This window comes from Carassius auratus, chromosome 35 (assembly GCF_003368295.1).
Source record: "Carassius auratus strain Wakin chromosome 35, ASM336829v1, whole genome shotgun sequence".
In the NCBI taxonomy this organism is placed as follows: domain Eukaryota; kingdom Metazoa; phylum Chordata; class Actinopteri; order Cypriniformes; family Cyprinidae; genus Carassius; species Carassius auratus.
In genome coordinates this window covers 16,870,334-16,894,935 of record NC_039277.1, presented here as the reverse complement: position 1 = coordinate 16,894,935, position 24,602 = coordinate 16,870,334, and the positions used below count along the sequence as shown (strand labels likewise).

At 35.3% G+C, this 24,602-nt stretch overlaps 1 protein-coding gene across 3 annotated transcripts; it reads right to left on the bottom strand.

Annotated features, from left to right (window-relative positions):
- Positions 1-1,337: 1,337 nt before the first annotated feature.
- LOC113054664 (phosphatidylinositol transfer protein beta isoform-like) lies at positions 1,338-24,602 on the bottom strand. Of its 3 annotated transcripts, none has more exons than XM_026220355.1 (12): positions 24,524-24,602; positions 21,608-21,638; positions 19,213-19,358; positions 18,849-18,940; positions 18,302-18,309; positions 16,944-17,018; positions 16,766-16,849; positions 14,572-14,649; positions 14,368-14,478; positions 11,433-11,555; positions 7,295-7,383; positions 1,338-3,953 (listed from the first exon to the last, which is right to left on the bottom strand). In XM_026220355.1, exons 1-11 carry the CDS (start codon positions 24,541-24,543, stop codon positions 7,336-7,338), a joined length of 816 nt encoding a protein of 271 aa, XP_026076140.1. In that variant the 5' UTR covers positions 24,544-24,602; the 3' UTR covers positions 1,338-3,953; positions 7,295-7,335. The 3 variants fall into 3 exon arrangements, with proteins under 3 accessions (XP_026076140.1, XP_026076143.1, XP_026076139.1); XM_026220358.1 differs by having other exon boundaries at positions 7,312-7,383; XM_026220354.1 differs by lacking the exon at positions 7,295-7,383.

Here is a 24,602-nt window from a genome sequence, read left to right as displayed (position 1 = left end):
GCACACATGCGCAGGGGGCGGGGCCTAGTGCGTGAGGGCGGGGTCTAACGCTCAATGGGCGGGGATTCACTTAAGGAAGTCTAAAAGAGATGTTTATAACCTATTTATATACAATAAAATGGATAACTACTAAAACAAGAAGAGCTCTTCAATGTCTCAATCTTCAGTGATACTCTATTTTACAAGTAGAGCTAGATTACTTTACGATTTGGGTGCCTATAGGTATTCAATAGCTAATAAAGAATATCATTTTAAAGATTTAAATATATATTTTTTATAAATAGATAAAAAAATGTGTACATATAAAACATTAGATTAATTACATTGGAATTAATTTTCTCCCCACAAATTACAAATGATCAAAACTACATAAATTATCCAAGAAATATGCATCAGTGCTCGATGGTATTTAATTATTGTGTAAAATACCAGACCTCTCAATTACATACAGCTGCATTGTTTTATACATTACATTCAAATTAAATATGAAACAAACATAAATCAAAGTAAATCTTAAATCATTTCCAAATCCTTCATATGTAAAGCAGCTGTATTCCTGTATACACAGACACTGTAGTAAATATGCAGCAGTTAATTACTAAATTAGCAGATGCATAAAACAAGCTTCATTTTCAAGCTGTGATGAATGGCAGCCAGAGATAATGAATGTGTCTTCAGGGTTAATTTCCTGTAAATAACCGGTGATTGAGATGTATTTTTAGAACTCACTTCTGCAGCATGGGTCAAATTATTTATCTTTACAAAAAAAGCTTATGAATGTATAATGATTACGAAAATGTGGAGATAAAACCCTTATACTACGAACTAGACTATGTCCTGCAAACCCACTATGGAATGATACGACCTTTAGATCACTGAAAGGTTTTACGGTTATATATGTATAAGTGGCCATTTATTGATAGCTATGACTGAAGAAATTAAACTAATAAAAGGATAATAAATGGAAAGCCATAAGACTTATTTTGTAGGTCCCTTTGGTCTTTATAAGAAATCGTTACCAGTTTCTTTGGCAAAGCGGAACAGTGCCATCTAGTGCTGCTGTCAGGAACAACACTGATGAAAACTAGAAATTTACATCAAACATGTTTCTGTGGCCACAAATTACAGCTGCAGAAATAAAAATGAAGCGTTTAAGGTCCTAACACCTTTAATATTACTGCATTAGAATATTAAATCCTTAATATATATGTACCATATTGATTTAAATTATTTTCCTGATCTAAATACTTAAATTTTAAAATTACCTGATGCTTTCAGGATTTGTGTGACTTGTATCTAAAGGCAAGACATTAAAGCATGGAAAACCACAATAAAAATAAAAGACCAAGCATGACTCGAAATTTATTAGATATATTGTTAATTGTTAACTTTATAACCAATTCAAGAAAAAGAGCTGCAAGAAAAAAAAAATGAAAAAAAAAGCACACCATTTTACATTCACTGATATTTCCCGATTTTCAAACAAACAATCAGAGAGAAAAAGAACAAAACAGTAAAACAGCATTGTGTAATTCCCCAAGAAAAATAAAAGAAAAAAACAGTAGATTCTCCAAGTGCGCAGCTATGCTTTGATTACAATATGATTCATTCATTATATATGAAACCCTTGCCAGTCCCCGCTAGCCTAAAAGCCATGTACAAAAGTAAACCACCCGATCCGTGAGACTGGAGACAGTATGTCTGAAAAGACGTCAGTGCACTGATTCCTCAATTATGATCTAGACAACATATGAAAAAAGCAAAAATCAGAACCTGACTTCCTCCCAGCTGGATCTATGAGAAGAGGGACACAGGTAAGTGATAACGTCTTCTTGATTGCCATAAAGGTGCCGCTGAGGCCGAACCTGACGGGTTGCATGATAGCGTGAACATTCGTGGACCTTGAAATGAGAGGGACGTTAAGAAACAAAACACGCAAACCTAGAAGAAACGTGCTGTATGCCACGTTCAGGCTTGAAAACTATCACAAATGTGCAATTCTAACTAGACAATCAGTGCTACAGGATCGCAGTTTCATCGCAGACATCAGGCACTAACTCTGGCCGTCAGCTGTCCATGAAAGCCTGACTATTAAAACTAATGCACTGACTACAATATATGATGAAAATCCCAATCTGTCTGTCGCTCTGGACAGAGAACCGTACACGTTTAAAACCTGTTACTAATAAAGGAGGAGATAAAACAGCCCTGCACTGCGCAGGTCAAGTGCAGACAGCAGAGACACTTTCTGTTAGGCTGGATGATCTGAGCTGGTGCAGGACGGCGAGAGACGAGGAAGACAGGAAGTAGAATTATTCTACCTGCACATCCCGATACTCTGACCTGGTACGATATAGAAACTATACAGATATCAAGCTCTTTACAATGCATTTACAAAGTTCTCCTCTTTGTCCTAAGCGTCTGTTAAAGCATCTACACACACACACACATTCATGTGCAGAGCTCCGGGTTCCCACACGTTCTGATCAATCATTTTGCAGAGACTGCAAAATACACTATATAAATATATGAATTTATACCTTATGATTTAATTAAAGAAATCTTTTGGGTGCAGCATGTTGATCATGGTAATTTTAGGTTTGTCAGGCAAAAAATGCCGTTACGTTAATGCATTTAAAAATGCAAGTCAAGTACACACTAAAACCATGAGACTTGTGCACTAGAATCTCTTCCTGACTGTGCCTGTGTGACACCGAATTTAAATATGTTGTCATGACAACCGCAGCAACATTTGCATAATATGCGCAAGGATACCAGACAGGAGTCACTGCTGTTTGCACGTCAGTAAACAGATCCATCCACCTGGAAAAGTAGTTACACCTCAGAAATGACTTTTTTAAATTTAATTTTAGATTAAATAATAGCAAGATCAAGAATTATCACACTTCAGCTTTTAAATGTCAACACGGTTCACGTGCATTGCAACTGCATTACTGAAATAGCGATTAGAGACTATTTATTTAAAATTTTAATTATAATTATTTAGGGGAATTAATTTCTGTTAGTAAACTTGTAATGAACAGACTTTTGCAGGCCTGGAAATCACAATTTTTCCCTGACATCTCCAGGATTTTCCAAGACTGTGGGAACCCTGAGGGCGTTGCAGGTAGATTAGCGATATAAAAGCACTTTGACTGTCCTAAAGCACGTAAGAAAAAGCAGCAGCGGCGGCGGTGGTGATTTGCTCCAGTAACTAGATTGGATTTTGGTGAGGAGAACCTGAAGAGTCCTGAAGGGTTACATCACGCAAAGTGTCTTGAGAACATGAAGACCCTCTCAAAAACAGCCGATTAGATGCCTGAGCTCATGCAAAAGCCGCCCGTGGAAAAGGTTTCGCGAGGTGGACGTGTGTTTTTGCACAAATGTGCATGCCGTGCAGTAGCATCACACATTTTACCTAGAAAAACTAGACATGGTAGGCAGGACTGCGCTGATGCGAAATAAAAATCTACTAATTAAAAACATGATTAGGAATTTAAAAGAATCAAAAGAAGTGATTCTGGGTGGGGGGGTGGGGGGGACTAAACACAAACAAGAAAAATAAAGATCTGAACCATTACAAACAGATAAAACCAAACTAAAACACAAAGAATTGGTCCAATGCCTGCCAAAATGAAATCGAACAACACAACCAATACAGTAAAACTCGAGATATTTTTAACAAAGTGGGAAGTTCACTGGATCAACCTGCCTGAATCTAAAAACAGGTTGAGCGTGAAAGTGTGTCCACCTTGTCGGCAGGTGTGTGAGAACAGTACTACTGATCACGGGGTCATTCTGCGGTCTGGTGGAGGAGGACGGCGCCACCACTGGCCGGTTTGGTTGGATGCGGTGATGTCTTTCGTCAAGTGTCGTCGTGGTTGGATTCTTGAAGTTCAGCCTTATTGTTCGTGAGCAGCACTGGTGCCTCGAACCTGACCAGTATTACGAAGCTACGAGAACGGGAGAAGAAAACAGTGACTGTTAATAACACAGAATAAATACTAATCATGCAGCTTCTTCAATGCACGTTTGAAGCAGGACGATTCATTCCAGCCTTCGGTCCTAACCAGGGATGAAATGATGAAGTGGTCGATCATGTGACGATCTCTATAATGCTAATTTAAGTTTCTGTGCATTTAGTTGGTTGCTTTGGTTTTAAATGGTTACATTGATTCATAGAAGTTTCTTCTGCTCATTTGCATTTATTTGATCAAAAATACATGAAGAAATGTAATGCTGTCAAATATTATCATGATGTAAAATACAAATTTTCTATTTTAATATACATTAAAATCTAATTTGTTCCTGTGATGCGCAGCTGTATTTTCAGCATCATTCCTCCAGTCTTCAGTGTCACATGATCTTTCAGAAATCATTCTAATATACTGATTTATTATCAGTTCTGGAAACTGTTGTGCTGTTTAATATTTTTTTGGAACCTGTTATAATTTTTTTCAGGATTCTTCGATGAATAAATAGCTAAAAGGAAAAGCATTTATTTAAAATGGAAAATATACAACTCTCAAAATATACAGTACCGTTCAATAGTTTGGGGTCAGTAAATGTATTCTATCTTTCTTTATTCTTTTAAAGTAATTAAAACTTTTATTCAGCAAGGATGTGTTAAATTGTTAAGAAATTTATGCAAATATTTATATTGTTAGAAAATAATTACAAATAAAAAAAAAATGCTTTTTTTTTTTTTACTTTTTATTCATCAAAGAATCCTGAAAAAAGTACTTTAGCCAACAATGATAATTCTAATAATAAATCCGCATATTAGAACGATTTCTTAAGGATGTGTCTGGAAATTCAGACTTGCATCACAGAAATAAATTATATTTTAAAAGATATTAAAATAGAAACCATTATTTTTTTGGCAAATGTTTTTTTTTTTTTGCTTTATTTTTGATCAAATAAATACAGCCTTGATGAGCAGAATTGACTTCTTTAAAAAGTCTTACTGATCCCAAACTTTTAGTAGTGTGTGTGTGTGTGTGGAGAAATAAAATAAATATATATATATATATATATATTTTCAATCTAAGTATTGTTTATTGTTTGATCATAATTACTAGTGTAGTTAAGTAAGATTAGCAAATTAAACATTGTAAAGCGTTACCAAATAATTGCCTTTGCAACAATCTGAAATAAAATAAGTACTAAATTAGTGTACTAAGTACTAATTAAAGTACTAAAGTACTCAATGTCACTTCAATTTTTTATTAGTATTTAAAATAAGTATTAATAAAAATAAGACTGAAATAAAAAATAAGTAAATAAAATTACTAAAACTTACAAAAAAAATCAAGTCTAAATAAAAAATAAATAAATAATATATAAATAAAACTGAAATAACTAAGGCTTTAACTAAGGGTATTACATTTTTTGGTTAATTTGTATGTGGTTTCTTACAGACTCAAGTCAAAAGAGAGCAAACTCGCATCTCTAGATAGTTTGTTGGATTTCTTTCAATTGTATTAACATCTACAATATGAAAATTGTAAGCCTGATCACTTAGAAACAAGATGCATGATTCAAGGAATTATTCACTGATTATTCACAGATTCATTAATCTGTAGCACAAACAATGTGTGCTGATTTACATACAAAACTTTAATATGTAGGATAAAGGTTTGTTTGAATCAATAACACCAAGTGCGACTAACAGAAATAGTGTCTTTAATTAGTTGTGATCTGCCATGATTGTCACATCACTGCAGCATTAAGTTTTCATCGTGCCTGGTTAGGACGCCGTGTGAATTCAATCAAGACACGGCAGGCGTTTTTTTTTTTTTTAAACACTTACACGTGTACAAATGCACACACAAATCAAAGAGAGCAGAGACACGCTCGCATGCGCCGAGTACAAACACACTCTGGAAAAATCAACAAACACAAAAAACTGTGATTAGAAACCAAGAATACAGTGCAGAGAAGCAGAAATGGGGCGATGAAGAGAGATGAGAAATGGAGGAAAAAAAAAAGATTGGGCAGAGACGCTTGGAAAGAGCGGCCGAGGAGAACTTCATCTCTTCCAGATCGTTTTCAGGCAGAGCCAAACGCAGAGGGAGGGAGAAAAACACAAATATGAAGCGGCTGTGTGCCGTTCTGACTCAACAGACACTGAATTTCTCTCCAGAAGGAAGTCTATAAAATGAACTTCATAAGTGCCTTACAGAGATGCTGCAAAATCAACATAAGATTTGAGAAACTCGTGAGAAACCACATGACCAATGTGAAAATAAAGGTATATTTCACTCAGAAATTCAAGTTGTCATCCTTCCAAATCTGCACAAGTTTCTTTCTTCTGTGTAAAACTAAAGAGAGGTTCAGAAAGTACAAGATGCTCGTTTGAAAGTTTTTCATGGCTGTCAAGCTCTGAAAAATCTCAATAATAGTAGTTCAACAGTAGTACAACTTGTGTACTACAAGTCATATAAAATCAAATGATACCTTTTATGCAATGAAAAAAACTTATTGTCTGAAACATTTCCTTCAACAGTGGCAGTCAAATCTCCTTTGCACGTCCATGTTTGAATATGCAAATATATATTTAAATAAACAAACAATATATATATTTTTTTTCAGTCACACAAAGCTATTTTATGGTTTTAGAAGACTTAAAATACAGCACATAAATCATATAAACTATTTTTATGATGCTTTTTCACAGCTTGATAGCCTGTGGCCACTGTATGAAAAACAAGTGTGGAGATGCTTTAAAAACATCTCCATGGAAGAAATTCAGTCATATGGGTTTGGAACGACATGATGGCATTTTATGTTTGTATGCACTAACCCTTCAGGACAAGAACAGTGGAAAAGAAAACGATGGCTCCTGTAAACATCACAACCTGCCTCCATTTAGATAGATAGATATAAGATCACCAACTCGACAGAAGAACACTGCTTTTGGAAGCAACAGGCATTGGCCACCACACTTGCTTTAAAAATCAAGAATCTTTTACCTTTCAACTGGAGTCTAAAACCATTAGAACTTGCAGATGAGGCTTTTTCAAGGAGCTGCGAACACCTGCTTTCAATTTGCGCCGTTGAGGCACTATTTTCCTCTGGCCTGAGTGAACGCTATTGGGCGGTTCAGCCAAGAGTTTGTCTGAAATGACTAACACTTTAACTCAGGTTCCATTTCTCCACACGTCAGCTGAGAGGAGAACACCAGAAGAAAAGTTAGTTAGCTGAAGAGATGGGTTAGTGGGCGGCGGCGGATGAAAAGAACGAGAGAAAGAATGCACGACGGAGCGGCCGACTCTCCTCCGCTGTAACTAACAGAGTCTCTCCACCTGCCTTGTGTTACTAAAAAGAATTCGGCTACTCTTCGGCTGCCGTCGTGCCTCGTACGGATCCCTTTTGACGCATCTAGAAACAAAACATGCCATTAGGTGCTATCTTACCGCTTGCTGACCACCAGCTGGAAGGAAAATGTTATGAAACAAAATAGCCAACAACAGAACATGAAATGCATATTTGAACGAATCTCAAAAAACGTGTGTGTGTATGTGCTTTGAAATGAGGATACAAAGTAGTTTAATTTTTATCAAATGTAAATTCATGTCCAAGTCTGGTTAAATAAACAATACTTAGAAAAGAAGAAAAAACTATTGTATTTTATATTTTTACATTAACCATTTAATTATTTCCTTAAATTATTGGTATGCCTGCACTGTTTCTACTCGGTGTACTCGAACTCCTGAAACCAAGACGAATTCCTTGTGTGTGCAAACCATAGACTGTAAAAAAATAAAAAAATACGGACGTAGTGTCCGTGACGTCACCCATAGACTCCTCAATAGCGGTTTTGAAGCCTAAAGTGTGCAGAGCGGGCCGTCGCCATCTTGGCAGCGCGTCACAGCGCGACTCTCCTGGTTAAAAGAAATTGGGCAAAAAGGCGGGAGCTGATTGCTGTAGCCGCGCCCACCTAGCACGACGGCATTGTCAGCAGCGGCAATCCACCTGTCACTCAAGTGGCCACGCCCTTAATTATGCAACTTTAAGGCTTAATATAATTTAAACGGATGAGTTATAAAAAAAAATCACCCCCCTCACAGTTGTCATGAAGGGAAAAATTAGCAATGTAGACCAAAATAATTTTTTGAACCAGGCTGTAAACATGTTTTTTTCTGCTGTAAAGTTAGGCATTTTAACATGAGGAGTCTATGGGAATGATTCCCTTCTGCAGCCAGCCTCAAGTGGCCAGTCGATGAATTGCAGTTTTAGTCACTTCCTTATTGGCTTCACGAGAGAGAGCGGGAGGTTGCCGCTCGGTGCAAACACTTAAACACTGCAATAAAGCTCTTTCTCTAATCAATGTAATCAATATTCTATTTATTAAAGCCAAGTAGTAATCTAATCAAGTGTTTTAAGCATTTTACATTTATTTCTTAATAACTCAAGGCAGTAATGACTTACACAATATATTTTATTTGTGAAATTATGTTAAGCTATTCTTTTTAATACTACAGTTTTAACTATTTTATTATAGTTCTAGCTCAATTGGTTGGCGGTTCGATTCCCCGGGAACACATGATAGGCAAAAATTGTTAGCCTGAATGCACTGTAAGTTGCTTTGGATAAAAGCGTCTGCTAAATGCTTAAATTTACATTTAAATTTTATTTAACTATTTTCGAATTTTTCAGATCCTCAGTCATCAAAGCTTGATAAATACTGGTCACAGACACAGAGATTTACTTTAAATTTCACCAAGCTGATTACTCACTAGAAACTCCCACAGAACATTTTTTCAGGTCCAATCTTATTTTGAAATTACAAAGTGGTTATATCCAAGTGTTTTTGTGTTTTGTTTACTTTTTTAAATTAGACTTCTCTTGAACATCATATTGTTCATTCAGACTGATTTACAAACATGCATGGAAACAAGGGATTAAATGCATGAACCAATCACAGCCAAACATAACCAGTCATTTCATGATGGAGGCATTGTAATTTCCTCCCATTCGTTCTCAATTACCCCCCACCAAACTCACGGCACACTTTAGTTGGTCTGTTAAAATTCAATGGGCTCAGGGGAGGCGAGAGAGACCTGCTTTACCTGCTGGTGTAGCTGTTTGACAATGTTTCTACAGAAGAATGAGTGTTTTATACACATTTAATGCTATATTTAGTAATATTGGCATGGTTTTAGTTTTGTACTACAGATTTTTACTCATTCTTTTCTATGAATTCTTTTCTCATCCAATATTTTGAGGATCCCAGCTTTTGAGAAAGACATTTTCATAATAAAATATCTTAAAATTTTCAAAATTATTTCAATATTGCAATGCAAAAAAGAAAAAGGAAATTTTTTATTTAAAGATTTTTTTTTTTACATTTATGTAATAAAGTAATAATAATTTGTAAGTCTATTTTAATAAATGTAATTAAATTATAATTAAAATGATTATGTTAAAATTGCAATTAACTTTAAAACCTTCATATGGACAATTGTGCCTCACTGAAAAATGTTAAGATTATTTCTTCACACTATAACGATTGATATTAATGGTACAACAGACTCTCTTTTCTTTATTTCAGGGAGAAATATGATGTATTCATGACTCTTTTCACCCAATCAAACCCTTACTCTCAGCAAGGAGGCACTGAATGGGTTAACGTTGACATAATCCTCACTGGAAACATATTCACCATCATTTCCATAAAAGAGGTTTTGAAAAAATATACCCTGGAAGATTTCTGTAAAGCACGGCAAAGCCAAAGTAAACTTAATTCGTCAAATATTAGTCCAAATACATACTTTCTGCTTGGCAACTGGATAGTACCGGTGTAAAAAGATGTTTGTTTAATATAAAGTTTTACTACATATACTGTTTGCTTTATCAATGCCAGCCTTTACAACTGAAAGCAATTACCAGATGAATAGGAGAAAGATATAACTCGTAACGTGACTGATGAGTTGACGGTTAAGGAATCACTTTATTGGTCTTGGCTAACCATCGCTTAAGAATAAAACTAATAAACGACTACGCCTTCAGGATTTGGATGAGAATGCACTGATCGATATTTCCCAGGCAGTGAGAAGTTTGTGGTTTTCTTTGGCTGCATGCTGAAAGCGATCACAGACCGTGTCAGAGTTTGGAGAGACTGCGTGCCGTTGGATCGTCATATTTACTGGTTAGAGGAAAGAATCTGGGCCAAATACTATACACTTGAGCTGGGAAGCATTCAACGAAAACACACAACTGAAAATAGAGAATATGAGCATGCTTGCCAATGGTGACCAGCTGGAAAAAACCCAATAAAGCTCAAATCTATAACCCCTTCAATAACGTCCAGAAGCCAAATTAAATTCAGTGACTACTGACGTCTACAGTCAAATAATGACCCCTGGTGCTAATATCACAGGTACTAACATTTTATTCCACATATAAACGCCCACATTATGCTGTAAAATGTGTTCAGATGTGCACTGTAGGCTGATGATGTACAGACGGTTTCTCAATAGCTCACTGATTTTCTATTTCAACTGAAACTGTCTAAATTTAATGAAAAGAGACTATATAAAACTAAAGCTTTCTTTATGATTTAACACAATTTTATATTGCCTTGTGCTTAGTTGAACACAACAGTAATTGCATTCAACTAATTCTCATTTTCAAATGGAAAGGAATCATTCACACTATTTTAGTCTGAATCATTTGGACAACTCACTAGCTATCTTTATACAAGACGACTTAATCCAGGATTATTAACATTATCTAGAGTATATTATATATATATATATATATATATATATATATATATATATATACACAGCAAGATTTATCATTTTCTTTTAGTTTTTACCTTGAAGTACTAAAATACCTTAATATTAAATAACTGATTAAAAATAATAATAATTCAAATAATTTCTCAAATAAAAAAACAACAATATTGACATTAAATAAAGACTAACACAAAATTACTGAAATCTTAACAAAAATTAAAGTTTAAACATAAATTGTAAAAATTGAATTCAAAATATTATTAAAAATTATAATGGTATATCAATGATCCTAAAACAATACTGTTAGGAACTAAAATCTAGTCTGAATAATTTGGGCAACTTACAGAATCAGTTGGAATGACAATGACAAATAAACTTCCCTCACTGAATCTAATGCAATTATTTATAGTAAGTAATTATTTTCAAAATTAGCTGTAATTTTTTACACTTAATTCAGCCTAATTATAAAAAAAAATGATAGCAATTCTACTAAAGGCAGTGAAATGACACCTTCGACCTTTAAAAACCATTCATGAATGGATAAAAAAAAAAAAACATGGAAAGAACAGCGTTTCATGATCTGTACTGCTGGGAATAAGGAGGTCTGCCAAGGAAGGGTGGGAACAAATGCAATTGAGAAAAATACACATGCTTTGGACCATAATCCTGTGCAAATGTTCTTCTCACCTCCTCCAGCTGTCGCTGCGTCTCCTCCTCCATCCGGCGGATGTCCTCCATGGTGAGCTCCACCCAGCTGTCAATCCAACAGAAGAGCTGACGGTTGAAGTTGGTGAAGATCCTCTTCTCTTGCTACAAACGCAGATGAGATACTGTCTGTTACTGTAAAATAAATATCTCAAAACTCATTCAAAACACACCTTGAGATTTTAAATATGACATGTTTGGACCACTTTATGGAACCGGTTGTTTTTTTTTTTTATATCATGTCAGCATCACATGGGCGTGAACAAGAGCACTTGGAACTAGAGATGCACTGATTGACCGGCCAGTTGATTTCCCGCACGATCGCCCAGACCGTCTTTCTGATTCCAAGCCGGCCCATTTTGAAATCACAGCCACGCTCACATCCACATGTAAACAAACATGTCATCAGTGTGCGATTGCTTCATTAATCACGTTTATTACAAATTTGCAATTTGTAATATGTGTGGGGCCAAAATAAACAACAGGGAAACCACCAGAGGGCTCCGTTTATGCTAGCACAAGACAAGCAGATTTTTAAAGTTGCAAATGGCCACCAAAAACTGATTCAGAATTTACACAAAGCACACACAAAGTAACTCATAGACAATTATACACGCATACTGTGGTAGAAAAACAATGATATTTATAATATATGATATAGGTAAGCAATGGAGGTGTAACAATATTCAAACCAAAGCAAAAAAACGTGATAGACCACCCACAGAACATACCCAGCCATGATGGCTTTGAAGGAGGGTAATAGGGCTGCACGATTAATAGCACGCGATTGTCATGTGCATTTAGTCAGTAAAGCCGGTTCTGTGATTAGCAGTAAATCTCCATCACCTGCTTTCAGATGGAGCAGCATTTACTACACAGAGCCGTAGTTCTCTGACAGGCCATGCAAAATCGCGTTCATAATCGCAGACGATATCATTGTAGGATTATGAAATCATTTGCAATATTAACAGCTGTTCGCGTATCTTATCAGTGAACTACGGCTCTGTGTAGTAAATGCTGCTCCATCTGATAGCATGTGAAAATACCACATTTAATAACATCTTTTAACTTCAAATTCACTTCATGAAATGAAAGCAATTCAACCTTTCGTTTATTCAGCTGCAGCTATAGAAATTTCCTGGATTACTACTTCGGGGCAAATTTGGATTTTCAGCGTGACAGCGCCCTCTGGCCTTCAGATGGAGATTTACTGCTGATCACAGAACCGTGAGGGTACCATTAAAAGCAACATGTGCAGAACATATATGTCATATCGGCTACATAAAATTATAAAGAGAACATGTCTCTAAAAGAATATGCGATGTTTCAGTGTGTTTTTATGGAATACGTCCACAGAGTTATATCTTCATGACTAGCACAGTCAAGTTCACTTGTGCATATACATATACATATATATACTGTATATACTATTTATCTCATTTAAGATGTAATTGGTTTAGCTATGCTGGAGTAAAGTGCTTCATCATAGGCTTTGAGTGGGATTGAGTGGTACAGCATCATCTCTCACTCTCTCACAATGCACACATGGCCTCACATCCATAATATCCACGTCGAGTTTGCTCTGCAAGCAAGGCGATTTTAACCCATAAGGCACTCGCACACTCTGAGAGATGGTCTTCAATGCACTTCTAATGGGATGGTTATCAATTTATAAGACTTTTGTTTTGTGAATCATGTAATTTTACTTTAATATGACATCATACACATTGCGCTACCCCACTCATATGGCATTAATTTTATTTGTGTAAGTCTTACAAAGTCCTAAAAAGCCTTAAATAAAAAAAAAAATTCATGCAGATACCCAGTAAAGACTGAAATAAAATTCTTTCTTTGATATTTGCTGATATTTGTGTTTTGAAAATGATTTCTATTGATGTTTCAACTCCTATCCAGTTTACTGTACGAGATTTTATATTCTGGCTAGTACAAATTCATCTCTGGCTACGAGGTATTTTGAAACTCTAAAAATAATTCCAATCAAAGTTACAGCAGAACTGTTGTGTGTCTCAGAGAAACGCAGCTGTGTTTTGTTACTGAAATTAATGCACTTTTTTTTTATTGATTCAGTGACCCATTCATATCAACAGTGAGTCACCTGCCTTTTTCTGAACGAATCAACCATTTGAAAGAATCGGTTGAATGACTGAAAAACTCAATCATTAATACAGTTGTTTTCTGCGATCTATTGGTGGTTTGGTTTCATATTTAAAAGTATCATTGCATTTTCCCCAACATTTCTTTTTTGTATGTTCAAACAAATATTGAAAACAATCTTATAACATTATTTATGCATTTGCAATTTTGTGGTGTAAATGCATTAATGGCACCTTTCAGATTTCAGCATTTAAACAGTCTGTGTAAATACATCTAATGCCACTTCAGATGCTGCTTCTGTGTTTCCTCTGCAGTAGAAAGATGGGGTTTGTTAACACTGATTTCATTTGAATGTTAACAACTCTACAGTGTCTTTTATTCTAACTGAATTATTTGATACAATGTAAGAATATGATATTAAAGATGACAAATACATTTAATAAAGTAAGGTAAAAATGACATCTGTTTTGTTATACAGCAACTAATTTTCAGTTAATTATTTCTACCTCTTTCCAGTCACAGAGCACTTTATTTTATGAGTTAAGTGAGGAAGAAATCCTGTAAAAGTGCAGTTTGAGGGAAATTTATGTGTTTATTAATTTCTTTTATTTATGAAAATAAAACTTTGCATAAAAAAAAAGAAAAGTTCTTAGAAGGAAAATCAAAATATGCAGAGAAAATTGCAATTGGTGCATCTCTTTTTTGGTCCGCTAAATATCTCTTTTTGTGCCCTATATGCATTTAGAAAACATGAGAGTGAATAAATGATAAAGTGCTAGCTTGAATGAGCATTGTTTCTTACCTTGTGGATGAAGTTCTCTATTTTAGTCTGAAGGCCCCACCACTTGAACTTGACGGTGACTAGTTTGTATGCACACATACGAGGGGTGTCCGTCTTAGCCAAGAGCTCTTTCTGTTCGGGGGGAAACCACACATTGTCTTTATACAGAACTGAATTAATAGAGAGTAAAAATCTCTGATAAACTAATTAAATAGAGCCACTCACCTTCCAGTCTGGCCCTAAAGGTCCCCGGCCAGTTTTCTCTGAGTGAAAGATTGCTGGGTCCTCTGCCAGTTTATAGTCCTGAGAGAACGAAAATTTGGGTCACTTTTATTTCCTTTATGGTAAATATTTCTCCACACTGCCTTGATTTAGTCAGCATAGATGTAATTTCAGAATATAAACTATGAATAAAAATTTTTTTTATTACCAAATACCAGGAACAAAAAAGCAAAAACAGTGCATTTTGATTTAATGTTATCACTGTTGTCAACTTCTTTTAATAGAAAGTAGCTAAAACCTCCTTAAACAGTAATGTCACTAGATGATGGCATGCATTAATTAACATATCCATGACATCACCATACCATAGTTGCATTCTTTTTTTATTTTAACCCTTTATATATGACGAAATCACCAGACACTATTCAGCTTTGCCATCACAGGAATAAATTAAAAAAGGGGCCAGTAAGATATTTTTATATAGAATAAATCATCGTAATCACAAGAGATGCTCGATTTGGGAATTCCCACCATTTCCGTCTTTTTTCTCCCCTCACACTAGTGCAGACACTGGCATGCTAGCTTTTATTCTCTCAAACCCCAGCACTGACTACCATGAACATATGGGAATAAGGACTAACCTAAACCAGGACTGATCCACTTAACTGATTAAAGATATGAAGAATAAAAGCATTGGGCCCTGTGAAGAGCATTCAGTTCAGTGAGCAGGTCAGCGGGAGAAGAGGAGAAATTAACAACACACTCCTGCTAGTCAGCACACAACGACGCTGGACTCCAGTCAAACGGACGCAGCTGTATTTATGCATTTGGCACCGTGCCAGAATAAGGTCACATGGAAATGCATTTGGATTTATTCAAAGCAGCTGATGTTTGGCGCAGTGTAGTACACGAAACCGGCAGCTAGTTTGTTTGATCTTGAAGCTTGAGATTTTAGCAGTGATGTCTACAACTTCAAACAGACCAGATTGTTCAGTAAATTTTAGAGCAGGATCAGGTCTCCCCGTAGTAGATAAGAGAAAAGAAGAAGCCTTCTTGATAAACTAGGGAACCTTGAGTAATGCAGGTTAGAAGGGCAATGGTCTACACGCTCTAAAGACACGTCACCCTAATCCAGTTTTACGTAACACGCCGGCTAAAAGCTGAATCACAAGTCACACACTAGCCAGCCTAAACAGTACGCAGGATAAGGATTAGCATGACTCAAATCACTGCACACTGGAAACAGTGTGCTAAACCTGCTGTGTCTGGTGTATTTATAATGTGGTTAACCTTGCTTCTAAATGACGAGGAATTTGTGACATTGTGATTTGTTTGTAAGAACCTAATCAATACTGTAATTATTTGGATCTGCTAATGCTTACAAGCAAACAAACAGTACACAACAGAGGGGTTTGTTTTATCAGGACAGTTTTATGGCATGATAATATGTCTAAATAGTTAAAGCATTTCTGTTCAAAAGTTTGGGTCAGCAAGATTAGAGTAAAATGTAATTTATTCCAGTGATGCACAGCTGTATTTTCTGCATCATTACTGTATTTTCTGCATCATTATCTGTGCTGCTTCATATTTTTTCAGAACTGTGATACATGAAATTTTTTTTGCCATTATTTGACAAAAAGCTCAAAAGAACAGTGTTTATTTGAAATAGAAAACTACTGTACCATAAATGTCTTTACTGTCACTTCATTTGAAACAACAAACATCATACTGACCTCAAACTTTTTGTGCAGAGAATATTACACAAAACACAATATTAAACTAAGTGGATAAATCAGATTTTGCAAGATTAAGATTATCTGCATCAGCCGATAAGTGTTTATGCATGAGCGATTAACAGAAGAGGTTGAACATTAAATAAATAATTTCAATGGACTCGTTTAGTCATTCTGCCAATTATTTTATCCAAAAGGGCCTTACAAATGAGGAACATCACATGCAACTAGCCTACACCATAACCTCGAATGCAAAAACTCCTTAAAATGTTTGCTGCTGAGGGCGGAGCTATGCAAATTAGTTGCAACTGGTTGGGTAGCCATAGCTAATTTTTGAGTGCCAGCTGACCACAGGATGACCAGCAGGGATGGACTGTAGGCTTTATATTCAAAGAGGGTATTGCTACTAAAAGGCACAAAGAATAAGTTCAGAGCATTTCTAGACTGATGTAAAGTGAACTCACTCCAGGTTCGACCTGAGACCGATCGGCTATATCGATATGCACGACCTCCACTGTCTTCCATGTGGTGGGATCCAGATCATGTACCTGGTATTTGGCACAAACAAACACAAAAATCAGCTTGAGTATGAGATTACAGATGAATTCAGAACATCATATAACAAAAAGACTTCTCACTCACATTCTCTAAAGAGCCTGTGTCAGGTTTGTGCCACGTTTCAATTTTAATCATGAAGTCATCTTTCATGTATTCATTCTGAAGAGAAGATGCAGTGATGTTTACATTCATGAAATGTGGTTTCATCACAAACAGCAGCATGAATTCACTTTAAACTGTGGTTTAACAGCACATGCAATGCAAATATTCTGAAGTCCAGCAACTTTAGAGCGATTCAAACCACATTTTTAAACTGGCTTTAATGCTGGACGGAACAAGATCCTAGAAAACAGGAAGTACAAAGGCTGTACTCCAGTTTCTTCGTAAACTGGCGTTATGATTGGTGTGCTGAACTAAAATAAATACACAGAGTGTTCCCAAAACATATTCAGGCACTTTACTCACCCCTCAAGACATCCAAGATGTAGACAAGTTTTTTTGTTCATGGGAACAGATTTGGAGAAATGTAGCATTGTATCACTTGGTCACCAATGGATCCTCTGCAGTGAATGGGTGCCGTTAGAATGAGAGTCCTAACAGCTGATAAAAACATCACAATAACCCACACCACTCCCGTCCATCAGTAAATGTCTTTTCAAGTGAAAAGCTAAAATAATCCATAATAACACTTCCTCCAGTGTCCTGTTGTTCTCTCAAATCAAAATCCAACCACATATTTGTTTCGAGCTGTTTTAGACTGTTTCACGTGTAGACAGTGCTTGAGCTGTGCTTATTTCTCTCCTGATTCAGACTTTTTACCAATGGATTATAGGATCATATTTTAATCCAGAACCATTGGTTTGAAGTAAAAAAGGTCCTGATGGATTTGTTTCTTACAAACATACAGCTTTGCAATTCTCCAGACATTAACTGATGGACTGGAGTGGTGTGGATTATTGTGATGTTTTTATCAGCTGTTTGGACTCTCATTCTGACGGCACCCATTCACTGTAGAGCATCCAACTTGTGAGCAAGTGTTGTAATGATACATTTCTCCAAATCTGTCCTGATGCACAAACAAGCTCATCTATAGCTTGGATGGCCTGAGGGTGAATACAGTTTAAGCAAATTTTATTTTTTGGCTTTAAGTCACACTTGCCTCAATGTTATCGCATACTGTGACATCATTTATTTAAACAAAAAGACAAGTTTGAAACTAAACAATAAAGACATGCAGATACAAACATTCATTCACACACTTACAATTGCATTTAAATACTTTTTAAGGTAACCGTGTCAATTCATACCCTAAGAATCAATTAAATGTTTGGCTCGATTAAAAACAACTTTTCCATTGATGCAAACTGCAGGCACTTCGTAGTAAATGGCCATGCACTACAGGTTAGTATACAGTCATAAAAATAGCTAGTTTTCGTACTTACAGTCACAACTGAGGAGAATGGAGCGGCATGCAAAAATAAAAGAAGAAAAATAATCAGGTGAAATAATAAACCATTCATATTTCCACTGTCAAAACAGACCAATACAAAAGTGGCCCGAAACATACTCGAGAACATAAATGCAAAACGCTACAGCTACAAAATACGTCAAAAAAGCAATTCAAGTAAGCACTGCGTTCTTAGTGCATCAGACTCTTCAGTTCTCTTTCTGTCATTTATTTAACTTAATGTTTGTTAAAAATAAATAAAAATAACACTTTTATATGACAAGCTATCAAAAACAACAACACAGTTTAGCTCTATGCTTTGGTTGAGTAATCACGTCTGCGTTTGCATACTTGCTGAGTATGTTTCCAGCCTAATTCTTTACCAAACAGCACATTGTGAGAACTTTGTGAAACAATCAAAAAACACTGTATACGCATGACATCTGTGCCAATATGTAACTCATTACATATTGCTGTATGCAATAATAATATGATAGTGAAGGATCGTGTGGTATAACAGATAAAAAAAGGTTTCCACTCACTCGTACGACAGTATGGATAAGCATTCCAGGCTTTTTCGTGGAAAACTAACGCCCCCTCTGGTGCGATCATCTTCACAAAGCCCGGCACTTTACTAGACGAACACAAAACACAAGAGCAATGAAGCAAAGCCAGAGTGATTATTCACAGCTTTGCATTAAGTTGAATGGTTTGTCATCTGATAATGTGCTGCAAAAAACTTGAGATGCTTCACATATGACATTACTTAACCGTAGGAGGTGTTAGTATCAAGAATTAAAAAAACACTTCAGCAATTACAGAAAAGTACTAACGTGACAATACTATTAAAGTTTAGTGAACTTATCTTGGTGTACAGATAGAACCAAACCATTGGCTCTTCTTTACCTCTTTAAGTGGTAGATTTTGTGTGTGTATTGCCCCTTCTCGCCCTCCTTCTCATATGGTTCGTTCTTCAGCACTTCAATGCCCTCTCCACCACCCGTCTCGTTTTTACTGGCCTCAGCCACAGAGAAAAGCTGGCCAACTTGATACTGCAATGGCAGAGAGCAGAGAAAAGGGTAAGGTTTGATAGATCAGATGCTATAGATGATCAAAGCAAAACTGCACTTAAAACTGAACCAAAGGTGACTATTGACCTCTCTTATGAACCCTATGAACACCTTATGAAAAGTCCAGGACTATTATAGTTAACTTAAACTATATATATATTCCTTGCAGTGTTACTTTATAGTATAGTATAGTATAGTTCCTTGACCATTGTTTTAAGTTATATTGGTATATCAAGTCAAACTAAATTAAAATGAGAAATACTGCCTTTTTATATCATTAGTTTATTTCACTTAATGAAAATATTTTAAACATTTAAATTAGTTTTAGCTTCAAGTTTAGTTAACTATAATAACCCTGGTAATGTAAAATAAGACAAAATCTTCTTAAAATAAAGCATAAAAAGCTTATTTTATTTCAGCTAGATGTCAAGGAAACACCTTGTTTTTATTTAATTTAACTTGATGTATTAAATTAACTGAAAATAAAATAGACACACTATAGAAACTGTACAAAAAAAGAGAGTTCCATAAAATTATAAACACACACACACAAAAATAACTAAAATTAAAAAAGGATTTTTTTTACTAAAATGTGTTCAAAATATTAATAAAAACTGTAACAGTATCTCAATTATACTAAATAACACTGGTTTAGTCCGTGTCTTTGTGATCATCTATATGCTACCCCACACCTAAAAAATCCTCTTAGAAAGAGATTTTTTAGCTTAAAATTTAATTGAATTTGATCTTTTTTTTATTTTTATCTTACCTGTTAAAATTAAGTAAACACCATAACTTTAAACTAGCAGTGTCACATGCATGAATACACAAACCCTACAGACTTCACATAGGAAACGCACTCAGATCAGAGTCTGTGGAAATTTAACAGCTCTTGTATAATTAAAATATGTCGCTTCCAGCAGTTCAAGACATGAAGACAACACTTTGCATTGTGTGACTGATTGATGCCTTAGAGTAGGGCTAGTCAATTATTTTCATTTGAGGGCCAGAATATCAAACTGAAATTTTGCAGGAGATCGGGTGGGGTGGGGGGGTCATCCCAATGTATATATATTATTATTAATTTTTTCTTAATGGGTCACAGACACTTATCCATTCTATTAGTTATTTAATACTAATTTAACATTCTATTCCTCTCAGTTAACGGTTAACATTCGAATAACGAGCAGTGGCTGTCAGGCGGGAAAATTAACCGAAATGACTATCCCTAAAGCAAAACAAAAATACTACTATTTGAACTAATATTGAAATGAAAATGGAATATATATATACATATATACATACATACACACACTATATATATATATATATATATATATATATATATATATATATATATATATATATATATATTAAAAACTTAACCAAAATAAAACACAATAGTATCTTTATTAAACTAAGATAACACTACTAGACATTTAAAAGTCAAACCCATAAACTAACAAATTACAAAAACAAACAACAAAACTATAATTTTAACTAAAACTCAAATGAAAATACAAAAAGAAAATAAAAAACAAGGCAAAATAAATAGGATTTATTTCTCACTGAGCTTGTTGCAGTGCATTCTGGACTTGCATTTTGCTAAAAGCGTTGAGCGTAACTATGATACCATAACATGCAAGCACTGAAGGAAGCTCTCTAGATTATAGAACGGAGCCCTAGAGTGTGTTTTTCTGAAAGAGGATCCTTGTATCCGTGCATCACATAGGAAATGAATATCTGCAACTCAGATCACCTAAAAACAGTCTGCTTGACAGCTGTCAGGCTGCAAAAGAACTTCACAAAAGTAGTCTGACTGTATGCTACGAATCAATGGTACCCTAAATGCAAAAAATCAAACAATGCCAATCAAGCAAGCATCAAGATTGCTTCTCTCAAAAGAGCACAAGACTCGAACATTCCCTGAGGGTGAGTGTGTTCTACATGCATGACATGCTTTATCTCATCCTTGTTGCTCTGATCAAATCCTCAACATGCCAGACGAGTTCAAAACGCTGGAGTTTTGTGTGAATGCTGTGGTGTTGAACTCTAGAGAAACATCAAATGCAGCCGCCTGATGCTGCTAATGGAACTAATAACACATCAGCGTTATTAAACCACAAAAAATGTGGCTCTCCGCTGGTTTTCAAGGTCAAAGTAATGTGGCACATTTACAGTCCATTTTTAACTTATTAGGACTTGGGGGTAATTGTAAAAAATATACTCACCTCTTCCACCGAGCATGGCAAGACCACACGACTGAAAAAAAAAAAAAAACAATTAATAAAAAATCCCATGCTACGTGTACGGTGTTAACCTAACTGAGACTTGTTATAGCACTTATATATCACTGCTCTTTTTGTTGTTTTTGATTGCTTCCACTGTCCTTATTTGTAAGTCGCTTTGGATAAAAGCGTCTGCTAAATGAATAAACGTGAATGTAAAAAAAGAGAAACAAGAAAATCATTAAAAATAATGCACTCCACCACTGATAAATTAATAAAATACTCTATTTTAGTGGCTGATTCTTTCAGTGACTAATACTAAAATCTATGGACAACAAGAATATTACGCAAATTTCACATTCGCTCTCACTATTTTTTTTATAATATTAAGAAAATTTTTTAATATTAATTCATTGTTTATTCATAAAATGAAAATTTTACTACATGAAGTATAATTAATATTACATTTTTGTTGTATTTTGGATCAAATAAATGCAGGCTTGGTGAGCAGAATAATTATTTAAAAGAAAAACATTATAAAAAAAAAAAAAAAAAAAACATTTTAAAAACATGAAAAATCTTACTGTTCAAAAACTTTTTACTGGTAGTGTAATCTGATTATTCTTATAGATTGAAACAAATGTGCTCTAGCTAGTATAAAGAGTATGAAACATGCTCTGAGTTGCTGCAGTGAGAAAAAAAAAACATGTTGCTGGAGATCGTTAATTTAAACAATGATCGATCATGGAAATGATAAATGATACATCCCTAGTTTATATATTTTATAATATGAATAAAATGTGTTGATAGCCAATGAGAATTTTAAACACAGATATACAGTATACTTAATTATATATATAAGTTTTATACATTTTTTCAACAGTAGTAGCAGTATCACATACACTCTACTAAATAATAGTAATATTTCTAGCACAATACCGTGACACTGAAATGGTAAAATGCTAGTGAAGTGCCTCTGGTGATGTAGTTTATGTGTTTATGTCCTCACTGAGATGCTGAAATTACTGCAAGCGTCATGCGCTTCAGTCTATGTAGTAAACAAACCATTCATTCATTCATTCACACAGAGACGTGCCAAACCAAATTTGGCGGATTAACATTTACAGTCCATATGGAGATTTGATTTGATTAATTTATGCTAACTTTAACAAATTCCGTGACTTTACATATTAAAATGTAAGTCGAAATTTTCACGACTGGATTTTGAGATTCCATCCGCATTTTCTGCTTCGCGGAAATCATAGCGCTGTATGCGTCAAGAACCGGGTTGACCGGGTACTTTGGTACTTAAAGAAACCTGGTACCGTCACATTTTCATTTTCTTAGTACCGACTTGGTACCGAAGTACCGGGTCTTTTGACAACACTACATCAAAGTAGTCCATGTGACTTCAGAGGGTCAATTAGAATTTGTTGAAGCATCGAAAATACATTTCGGTCCAAAAAGAACAACTTTATTCAGCATTGTCTTCTCTTCCGGGTCTGTTGTGAGTGCGTTCACGATGCTGTTGACGTGTTTAACAGATAACAATGATAGCATGTCAGCAGCATCACTGCAGTGTGGAGGTCTTATGGGTTTGGAAAGACATGAGGGTGAGTCATTAATGGCATCATTTTCATTTTTTGATGAACTAACCCTTCAAAAAAAAAAAAAAAAAAAAAACCTGAAATAGTTTCTATATTACTCAACTACTCAATACGGAAACTCCCCTGTAAACCTCATGAGGCTGAAATTTCTACAATCTTTCATAAGACTGACTTTTTTTTCTAGTACATTTCACCATTTAAACCTAGTAGAGAAACGGTAGAAACTTTGGCAGTGAGTTTTCTGAAATAAAACTCATGCAAACCCGTTGCATCGCTGCTCAACCTGACTCGGGCTGCTCACATTTGCATTCTCTTAAAGGGTGGATACTCTGAGTGTGAACCTTCAGAGAGGGTTAAAAGGTGCTAGACTTCATAATGTGGCACATTGTGACATAATCTTGATCGGATCTCTCAGATTAAAGGCTATACAGCAACTGTTTTCAGACATGCCATGTCCTATGCTACAAATGAGAACCTAATTAAAATGTAGAAAACTAAAACTAGATCCCTAGAGAAAAGAAAGATAAAACCTGATAGGAAACAAGAATAGGTTGGAGATTATTGACTGCAAATTGACGTTTAAATCCAATTTAGATGCATCAAAGAATGTCTAAAACTGAAAATGCCTAAAAATAACCAAGTCACACAAGTGAATAACATTAGATTAAGTGGTTAACAAGGTAAACCAAACGGGTTGTCAAGCCCCAGGCTAATTTGTCAAAGTTTAATCAAAATAGACCAACCTGCTGACATTAACGTGTTTAATAGCATGAACTTTAGGTTGCTGTGTGTTCATTTAAAAGCTAAACTAAATTAGTTTTGTTATAATACGTTGACAAAATTTCTTAATTAAATGTTAAGATATAATCTAGAAAGTTTTACTCAGATTGACTCAAAAGTTGGTGGATTGTCAAGGTGTTTTGCAGTCACTGATACACAACCGGCAAAACAACAACAACAACAAAACGGCACAAAAAGCGAGTTTTTACTACAACGTGACATTTTTTGTGATAATAAATCTGCTAAAGTCAATGTGAGACACTTTCTGAGAATATGAACTGTATGAATAAATTCTTTTTTCGTTATTTGCAGTCTGAGGGAACTGTCAGATTTGGTGCCGTGTAATCTGAACGGCTAATACCAGGTAGCAGCATTGCTACATGCTAGCGCGGCTAAAGCTGACTGGGCCTCATGTGCGACTCCAAATCCACGCGTCCACGTTTCCCTCTCCAAAAGTGGTCAAGAACCAGCAGATACGCATTTACAATTAAGTGTTTGACTGAAAAGTTGGAAAAATAACACTTGTACTTACTATTCCTTGATGAGCACCATCTTCTCTACACCGGTAACGGCTACGCGCGGGCCTGCCGACGTCACGGCTGATGTCACAA

What these genes read in the sequence shown, in the direction of transcription:
- LOC113054664 (XM_026220354.1), bottom strand. Translation starts at nt 24,543, where the DNA reads ATGGTGCTCATCAAGGAATA. An exon ending in TGCCATGCTCGGTGGAAGAG is followed by an intron (nt 19,359 to 21,607) that starts GTGAGTATATTT and finishes CTGCCATTGCAG; the next exon opens with TATCAAGTTGGCCAGCTTTT. An exon ending in CGCAGCGACAGCTGGAGGAG is followed by an intron (nt 3,954 to 11,432) that starts GTGAGAAGAACA and finishes CCGTTCTCGTAG; the next exon opens with CTTCGTAATACTGGTCAGGT.